The sequence below is a fragment of the Trifolium pratense genome, linkage group LG6, assembly GCF_020283565.1.
Source record: "Trifolium pratense cultivar HEN17-A07 linkage group LG6, ARS_RC_1.1, whole genome shotgun sequence".
Lineage (NCBI taxonomy): Eukaryota > Viridiplantae > Streptophyta > Magnoliopsida > Fabales > Fabaceae > Trifolium > Trifolium pratense.
Window position 1 is genome coordinate 27,430,723 of NC_060064.1, and position 9,841 is coordinate 27,440,563.

Here is a 9,841-nt window from a genome sequence, read left to right on the forward strand (position 1 = left end):
CCCTACTACAATCTGCTGTCACCAAGAAATTTGTCCAGCACGTTTTCCTTCTTAACCACCTCCATTGGATGAAATTTCCTTATGCAGTCCTGAAATTTCCTGGCCTAAAAACTGTGCTTACAACATTCGTAGTATTTTTGCTCATGTGCCACTGTCAACAGCCGTGTGTGAGGGCGTGTTTGATGGCCTTTTGGCGTGGTTTTCAGGCCATACGCATTGGTTTTCTTTCCCACTTCTGGATCTTTCACAAGTTTCCGATTTCGGGGCATCGGTGCATATGTTCCTGTTCAAACAAACCTTCTTTGCCGTGGTTTACAGGTCAATTTAATGTCAGGTTCAGTTTTGCCTGATTTGGTATTTGTGCATTTGGTTCTTGCTTCATATTCTGTTTTTCTTGGAAAATCAACTGTTTTCTGCCACATATCCAGTGCAATTATTTGTCAATACTTGTCTTTTTGTGCATTTGTTCTCTCTGTGTGCACGCTTGGATGATTCTTCTCCTATTGCTTGCAGCACTGTTTCGACATTTGGGCCTCTATGCGGATGTGTTTTCAGACCTGTTTTTCCTTTGATACTTCATTTTTTTGTGCATTTGATCTTGGTGCTATATTACTGTCTTGTTGGAACATCTTTTTCTGGTCATATGTCAATTCCATAATGTTTGTTGATCATTTGTCCATGTCACTCTTGTCAAAGTGTGTTTTCTCTGTTGTCTCAATATGATCTCTAATGGTAGGCTCTTTAGTCATTGGTCGTAGCACACTATCAATAGTCTTCAGTAGTCCCTTCGTCTGACCAACATCAAGGTTGAGTTGTTCGCACCAGTCACTGATGACATGTCCGACATACGTTGTTCTATTATTGGTAGTCCCGTCGCCCGACCATCGTCAAGGTTGAGTCACTGACATCAATTTCAGAAAACTGTGATTCATTTCATGTTTAAGTTCGTTGTTTCAAGCAAAGGACAACATCTGGTCCAATATCGTTGCAGTTTCGTTTAGATGCAATTTCTGAATTATTAGTTTTTTGGTGTTAACCCTTCGGTTCCCAGGAGAAGGAGTAAAGTCTGGCAAAAGTGGAGTTTATTAAGCACTTGAACTCAAACACTTGGTTAGAAAGTTTATTGCTATGTTGAGTAAATATCTCTATGATTAGGTTTGCTGGTTCTTATCCTTATAATCTAGAGATTTAGATGAAGATTTGATTGTAATCACTTGGTTATTGTTTCTTATCCTTATAATCGAGAGATTTAGTTGAAGATTTGATTGTAATCACTTGGTTATAAATGTCAAGTGATTAGAAATAATATGCAAAGTTCTTAGTATTTTCACTCTTCCTTTTATCTAAAATCCCACAATTCAGCAGTAACCAACCAAACTTAAATTGGCATCAAATTTGGCTTAGGCAAGTTGCTCAAATGGAAGGAAGTTTAGGGAATGCAGAGACACTGCAAGCACTTTGAGGGGTTACTTTACTCTTTTCTTAACCCTCATTATCCCCTCTCCTCTCAACTACTAATTACATTTTTATAATTTAATTTGAAAATTCAATTCCCCAACATTTCATTCATTTTAATCTAATATTATTAAAATACAATATCATAATATTCAAATATTGTAAGACACAGTAAGGATGAGACATTCATGTACAAAAACAATGAGCAAGGTGCACTGTAATAATGTTTTGGCTAAAATACATTTTTAGTTATGACATGAAACATTCATTACATGGCCATACAAGAATACAACATCCATTATTTGAAAATTTCCTCACATAAAGCACAAATTTTCTATTTTATTTTCCACAACATCGACCCGCATAAGAAAAAACCAGTACAAACTTGCTCACTCATGCTCATTTTACAATCCCTCAGTGAAGGCCACCCCTGAGTTCTTCAACCAAACATTACCTTGGATTAGCTGTGCTACTGTAAACTTGCTAGCCTCCGTTGCGCTTGTGATGATATGATAACCTGGCCAGTTCACTCTCTTACCAGTACCAGCACCTGGTCCATTGTTAATGTACTCTCCGTAGTACAACGTTTGCAAAAAGTCCTTACTTGTGGCATCCCATTCAGCCCATCCTGTTGGGTCAATGTGGCTGTCCAGAAATGATTGCAATACAACAGTTCTGGAGTATTTCTTCCATGGGCGGCCAAGGAATGTTTTGATGGAGCCAACAACAGGCTTAAGGTCATCACTTGGTGTTAGGTCACATTGTTGAATTGAAGTTCCTGTGTTTTGAGCTGGATCTTCTCGGCCTTGAGCTGTGAACATGTTGTTTTGGTTGGATAGAGGCTTTCGAGCCACTAACTTACACTTCTGGAAAACAACAGCTGCGTTTCCAAAGATGAAGTCAATTGTACCTGTAATTACGGAATCACGGTAAAATTGTCTATTGGAGTGTGCATATAGAGTGTCTTGAAATGCGTCAATGCGGCAACGGTTGATGACAGATTGGTCTGCGCCGACACGCAGAGCCACTGCTTGGTGCTTCTCTGGGCCTGCCGTGTTTTGGAACCAAATGTCTTGTGCTATAAATCCATCCCCAACCGCAGCTTCAAATAGTTGATTATTACGTTGTTAATGTTGATAGATATGAATTTGACCACTATAGACATTAAAATTGTTATCTGAACTAATTTGAAGCATAAATTTTTCTTAATTACTTATATGGATGGATACAACATTTCAATGGTCTATTACCCCTCTACCTAAACCTTTGTCATCCACATCTAGTTTAATACATAGGAGAAAATTTATTTTGTTGTCCAGTTTCTTTATTGAAGATTGCAGTAACTAGTAATACATACACCTAGTCCTGGTTCCTATAAGAAATTCTAATAATTGCTTTATGCTTTATTATGATTTTAAGAATCATATTTAGATTTTAAAGATGTACTAGAAATTAGGTATGGAATTGTAAACAATTAGAAAGATACTAGAGCAGTTTAAAACTCTTAGAGAGATGGCGTGGGTCTCTTCTAACTTAACCAAGGTCTTGGGTTCAATCCCTAGCTTGGGCTTGAGCATGCAGCAGTGTTAAAACTCTTATGGAGAGTTTGCCGCCCATTTAGGTCCCACAAGGATCGAGGGATTAGTCTTTGCAGATGCCGCAGAGGATACATTTAACAGATACTAGAGCAGTAATCAATTATTTGAAATTCAAGAAAAGAAGGATCCATACCAACAGTGGCACTTTTGAAGGTGGTTGTTCCATCAATGAAATTCAAGTTGCCTGTGATTATTGTTGCATCCATACCATCACCAACAAGCATCACATTTGTTTTTTTCTTACCAATTTCAATATTCTCTTTGTAAGTTCCCTTTTTCACATAGATAACATATGTTGTCTTACCATTATCAGGTGCAGATGCTACACCCTCAGCCACAGTCTTAAACTTGCCACTCCCATCAGTTGCCACAACAACATTTGCCTTTATGTCTCCAACAGAAGACTCCAAAAGACTCCTACCATTGCTTGTAACCCAAGATGGAAATTCACCATTCAATGTTTCATCAACGAATTCGTCGTGACCCTTTTGAGGAAAAACAGCAAGAAACACAGCTAGAGAAGTTCTAGCTCTAGATATCATTTCTTGAATGTCATTTTCCATAAGAGTCAAAGATATACCTTCTAATCCATCCAAGCAAGTTGCATGATTAGTGAGCACACTACTTAACCATGTATGTGCATCTTTATCCGAGTCAATATTACTTTTTGTCATGGCGAACACCGAGTCCCAAATTCTGTCCATGGACAAGTCCATTAGTTGTTCACAGTCATTCAAAGCAATTTCTTCTCTAGGACTATTAATTCGGCGTTTAATAGCGTTAGCCGTGTTCATTGCTTTTTGAATGTGTGTGGTGGACTTGGTTAATAAGGACAATAGTACGTGCAATTTTTGGTCTTTTGTATTGTAAGTTGTAACTTGAATTACTTCTGATACACGAGTTAAGCAGGATTTTGTATCAAGTGCATGTTCACACAGATTGGGAGCTGAGGACAGGTGAAAGTTTGGTTTGTTGAGATGAGAAACAATAAGTGCTGATGAGCTTATGATAGCAACCAAAGAGAGGACTAACCAAAATGTTTTGGGAATAGATTTTCTAGGCTTTTCTAGCAAAGATTCATTGGTAGCCATACTGATAAGATGGTGCTGGTTACTCGCTCACTATGATCATTGTTTGCTTCATCATCCTTTATATAGACTAAAATATATTATATTTTGTAGACCAAAATATAAATCCAAGGCCCTATATATATTAGCTTTTTTTAATAATTGTTTATAGTTTTATTTTACTTTTGGTATTAACTCTCTGTTTATAGGAGTTGTTTCTTAGTTTGAGCTTATCCTCATATATTAGATAACTATGTTATTAATTTGTTAGAGCTTTATGTTGATCTTAAATATAGCCGAGGTGGTTACGTAAGTCGTATTTGATAATACATGATAGACTTATGTAACCACTACTTGACTATATTTAACATCAGCATAAAGCTCTATCAAACTATTAACATAGTTATCTAATATACAAGAATAAGGATAAGCTCAAACAAAGCTACCACTCCTATACTGTTTCTCCGAAAAGGGGGCTTGGTAATCTAAAGTTCGACGGCCAGGTATGAAATGTCTAACCAAGAATTGTTCCTCCTAGGAATCGAACCGATTGTTTATAGTTTTTAAATTAACATATATAATTGAGCTCTAGCACATGACATGACTAATTTGATATCTATAGCATACATCCCTGTAATATCTAAAGTATGACTGCCAGTGGATTTGAACTTAATGGTCTTTATGGTTAATATTATTATATCACTAAGGCAAGACAATATTCTTCGGCTACTTGCTTCAAACAAACATAGCTATATCCACACATCTCTAAAGTTTAAACATCATGTTTATATGAGATGTTTATTATTGTCACCTAACTCACAATAATGTCTTAATCTTTTATTTATAATTAAACTTTTATTTTTTTTTAACAACTATTTTGAACGAAAATAATAAAAATTTGATTTTTTTTATAATGTTGATGGTTCCCACGAAAACTGTGTGGATCGCGATGAGAAATAATAGTCCCCAAAGTCAAAAATAAGAATGGAAATGAAGAACATTCTAGGTGATGAAGAAGGGAGCGAGGAAGGACTCCCTTGAAAACCCTAAAAATCACTCTTAAAAAATAGAAGCCAAAATCAGATAATTAATAAACTAAGGGATAAAAGTGCAACTAAGCAAAAATTTTACTTCATCTATGTGTTTTTTTTTTTGGGTAAGAAAGCTAAAAAGAAAAGAAAAAACAAACTAAAAAAAGAATTATTTACGAAGAAATAAGGTTCTCATTGTGTTGTTCCTAAGAAGATCATGAACTCCTTCCGGAGGAGAAATATGAGTTAAGAGGTCAGCATCTAATGAGGTTCCAAGTTTAGCGAAGATATCTACACATTATTCCTCTCTTTTAAGTGTGTGGCAAAGAGAAGTATTGGTTGAGAGAGCAACTCTTTTATGTCTTGGATCAACACAACATAGATATGAATCATGATACTTAACTTGAAGATTTTTCATGAGGTTAACACAGTGTAAAAAATCAAAGTAGCAGACAAGTTCATCAATACCCATGTGTTTGGCGAGCAAGAGGACCTTGTAGATAACATATAGTCCAACGAGCAAAATGTCGAATATCCCTTGAATGAAGCCTATAAAGCCTATAAGATAGTGGCCACAGGTGTTTCTAAGAATGCCGCTAAATCTAGATCGAACGGGAGAACCGATGCAACTTCAATCCTCATTAAAAATGATTTAAGAAAAGTTATTAGCTCATTAAAAATAATTTATGCAAATAAACAAATTTTTATGTTAATTTACGACTAGAAAAAAATGAGATCTTCATAAGTTATTATTTCATAAAATAACTTAACAAACTTATAAATAACACATAAAAACGCATTTATTTTGAGACGAGTTTTCATTGTGAACTGAACACCTCTCGTCTATTGCCGGGAAAGCAGTTTCCGTCCAATCCACCAACGGCCACCGGAGATCCTAACGTCACCTTCTTCCTACTCATGCACCCCCTAATCTCCGATCGTCACACTCGCAAAAGCCTCCTATCTCATATCATATTCTGACACATTATGCATGCGGTTTTTGGATTAAGAAGGAATCATAATTTAATCAACCCATCTCCGCCGTCTTTCCTGAGCTTCCCCCGTCGAATCGCCGCCGTTTTGCAGTCGTTGGCCATTTACTCCAGTAAGGTTTTTACTGATTTATTTTGAAATTGGTATATCTTATTCTGAAGGTGGAAAAGTGTTGCTCATGCCTCTGATTGTGCTGAAATATTCAATTATCAATTACCTGTAAGCTCAAGCAAGTTAATTTTTTTGAAGTAATTTACTGATAGTATATTTCTGAGTGTTGATTTTACAAGTGTTACTTAATTTGATTGGCTGTGCTATATCTATCACCGAAGTACTAATCGGATTAGGCTTGTCCTGGTGTCATATACACGTCGATGACACTTATGATTACATTGAATTAAGTCATTTTTCTAAAATTATTATCTGAAGTGTTATTGTCCGTGTGTCTGTGTATGTGTGGGTGCTTCATAGTTTACAAATCTTTTCTTGCCATGCAATATTCTCTGATTTGGTTAGTATTTTTATTGTGTATATTGCTTTTAGGCATTCTCATTTTAATTATATATGTTGGGTTTTGGAAATATAAATTTAATTTGCTTTTAAAATTCAATTTAAACCATTCAGCACTTTTAATATTGAATTATGGAAATTTAGTCCCTCAAATTTACAAAATGGAAATTTAGCCCCTTAAATTGAGCAATGTTAGTCAATTTAGTCCTTTTTCCAATTATAGGACCATAATTTTAAAGATTTTATGTTCATCTCAAAGCAACAAGCGACTATTAAGGTCAATATGTAGGTTTTTCATTGAATTTAGTGGATGTTAACTAAAGGGATATTTTAGTTGAGGGACTATATTGATTGATGTTCTTTAATATAAAGGACTAATTTTCTATTTTAAATTTCAACATTTGAGGGATTAAGTTGCTCGACCATTAAAACTTTGAGGACCAAAATGTTGATTTACTCCTACATATTCCTTTTCTAATTGCATGAAGCATATGCAATGTAAGCATACTTATTTATATTTTTGCGAATTAAACATCAGAGTTTCTAGATTGAGGTATTTTAGGAATTTAGCAATTAAAAAGTATCTCAACAGCATTTGGGCTTCTCCTCTCTCACCCCGTCCTATTCATGCAATTAAAAAACATCATAACAGCATTTAGCATATTTAGAATTTTATGTGTGTAGCACAAATTATATAAACTGTATAAAATTTCAAAATAGCACTATCTGCTATCTCTCTCTAGAGTTTTTGGGGTTGGCTTCTTTATCCCGCTATCCGGGATTGATATCATTGTGGGAAAGGTATCCATGCTTTTGTGTAATGGTTAAAGAAGAAAACCAGGGGAATAAGCCAATGTTTACTGATGTGTCCTTAGCCATTTTGATTAGTCGGATGTAAATTGATTAACAAACTTGTAGTTTGGAAAATTATTTGTGTTTATTTTTATATTAATGGATCAATAAACTGCTATTATTTGGAGTCAAAGTTGAAGTCTGTGTCTTCAGCGATAGAGATTATGCATTAGTTTCTTGACATGGTGTTTTTAGAGGTTAGATTTTTATTACTCAAATTGACTGGGTACATAGTATGTAGCAATGTTAATATGGCTCCTATTATTTTTTTCTAGTCGCTATATGGTTTTTTTTGCACCTACGGCAAAAGCATTGGGAGATTCCTGCATCATTTTGAAAAGTCTTGTATACAAGACTAAAATTTTTAGATGACGACTAAAATATTTAAAACTAGGAAGTGGGAAGCATTACGGCAAAGTAAAAACAACTTTATTTTCGACACGAGGCATTCATTACAACACTAATAGAAGATTATCGTAACATCCTGCCATATAGCATAACTTTTCTGTTTTATTTAATGCAAAACGTCTGAAATATATCAGTACGCGCTTGATAAAGTCCATTTCTACAGGCCTTCGATGAAGGCCACCCCTGTGTTCTTCAACCAAACATTACCTTGGATGAGCTCTGTTACTGTAAACTTGCTTGCCTCTTCAGCACTTGTGATGATATGATAACCAGACCAGTTCACTCTCTTGCTAGTACCAGCACCGGGACCACTGTTCCTGTACTCTCCGTAATACAATGTTTCGAGAAAATCCTTACTTTCATTATTCCATTCAGCCCATCCTGTTGGATCGATGTGGTTACCTATCGAGGATTGCAACACAACAGTCCTGGAGTATTTCTTCCATGGGCGGCCTAGGTAAGTTTTGATGGAGCCTATCACAGGTTTGAGGTCAGTGCTTGGTATGACGTCACATTGCTGAATTGAAGTTGCAGTGTTTTGGTTTGGGTCTAGTCGGCCTTGGGCTGTGACCATGTTTTTTTGGTTGCTCATGGGCTTTCGGGCTACGAGTTTGCACTTCTGGAGCACAACAGCTGCATCTCCAAAGATAAAGTCAATGGTACCGGTAATGAAGGAGTCGCGGTAAAATTGCCGGTTGGAGTGTGCGTAGAGAGTGTCTTGATATGCGTCAATTTTGCAGCGGTTGATGACAGATTGATCAGAGCCGACACGGAGAGCAACTGCCTGATGCTTCTCTGGGCCTGCACTGTTTTGGAACCCAATGTCCTGGGCTATAAACCCATCTCCAACAGCAGCTAAAAAATCAAATTATACATGAATGAAAACCACAATGTCATAGAGAAATGAAAATGGTAAATACAGACAAGGGCTCAAATCCATACCAACTGTTGCACTTTGGAAGGTGCCCGTTCCATCGATGGCATTTAAGCTGCCTGTGATTATCGTTTGATCCATACCATCACCCACGAGCATCACATTCTTCTTTCTACTACTGATGTCTACTTTCTCTTTGTAGGTTCCCGCTTTCACATAGATAACATACCTTGTCTTACCATTGTCAGGTGCAGATGCCACAGCCTCAGTCACAGTATTGAACTTGCCGCTCCCATCCTTAGCCACCACAGCATTGGCCTGTATGTTGGCAGCTGATGATTGCAAAAGCCTTCGATCCTTACTTGTTACCCAAGATGGAAAGTCCCCATTCAGTGATTCAACAATGAATTCGTCGTGATCCTTTCGAGGTAAAATGGCAACAAGTACGGCAAGAGAAGATCTAGCCCTGGATATCAAGTCCTGAACGTCACTTTCCATAAGGACCCGAGATGTACCTTCTAATCCATCCAAACAAGTTGCATGGTTAGTGAGTACACTACTGAGCCATGTGTGAGCATGTTTTTGTGAGTCAGTGTTATCTCTTGTTAGAGTCAACACTGAGTCCCAAACTCTGTCCATGGACAAGTCCATAAGTTGTTCACAGTCATTCAAAGCACTTTCTTCCCTAGGACTGTTAATTCGGCGTTTGATAACATTGGCCGTGTCCATGGCTTTCTGAATGTGTGTGGTGGACTTGGTTAATAATGATATGAGTGTACTCAATTTGTGGTCTTTTGTGTTGGCCATGGTTGAACCTTGAACTGCTTCTGATACATGAGTTAAGCAGGATTTGGTATCAAGTGCATGTTCACACACATTGGGAGCTGAGGAGAGGGCTGATGAGCTTATGATAGCAGCTAAAGAGAGGATTAACCAAAATGTTTTAGAAATGGATTTTCTAGACTTTTCTAGCAATGTTTCTTGGGTGGCCATACTGATGCTCACTATGATCTTTGTTCACTTCATCAAGCTAATATATAGACCATACATATT

The 9,841-nt window shown here is 36.7% G+C and overlaps 2 protein-coding genes across 2 annotated transcripts; both read right to left on the reverse strand.

Moving 5' to 3' along the window:
• Positions 1–1,657: 1,657 nt before the first annotated feature.
• Positions 1,658–4,234, reverse strand: LOC123889781 (pectinesterase-like). The gene is made up of 2 exons (XM_045939275.1): positions 3,187–4,234; positions 1,658–2,557 (listed from the first exon to the last, which is right to left on the reverse strand). Exons 1-2 carry the CDS (start codon positions 4,142–4,144, stop codon positions 1,860–1,862), a joined length of 1,656 nt encoding a protein of 551 aa, XP_045795231.1. The 5' UTR covers positions 4,145–4,234; the 3' UTR covers positions 1,658–1,859.
• Positions 4,235–7,913: 3,679 nt separating this feature from the next.
• LOC123889782 (pectinesterase-like) lies at positions 7,914–9,841 on the reverse strand. Its single transcript, XM_045939276.1, has 2 exons — positions 8,857–9,841; positions 7,914–8,769 (listed from the first exon to the last, which is right to left on the reverse strand). Exons 1-2 carry the CDS (start codon positions 9,779–9,781, stop codon positions 8,072–8,074), a joined length of 1,623 nt encoding a protein of 540 aa, XP_045795232.1. The 5' UTR covers positions 9,782–9,841; the 3' UTR covers positions 7,914–8,071.

Excerpts from the sequence above, each read along its gene's own strand:
- LOC123889781 (XM_045939275.1), bottom strand. The coding sequence starts at position 4,144 with ATGGCTACCAATGAATCTTTGCTAGAAAAGCCTAGAAAATCTATTCCC. Across the intron at positions 2,558-3,186 it reads CTTCAAAAGTGCCACTGTTG|CTGCGGTTGGGGATGGATTT; the intron begins GTATGGATCCTT and ends AACTATTTGAAG.
- LOC123889782 (XM_045939276.1), bottom strand. The coding sequence starts at position 9,781 with ATGGCCACCCAAGAAACATTGCTAGAAAAGTCTAGAAAATCCATTTCT. Across the intron at positions 8,770-8,856 it reads CTTCCAAAGTGCAACAGTTG|CTGCTGTTGGAGATGGGTTT; the intron begins GTATGGATTTGA and ends TTGATTTTTTAG.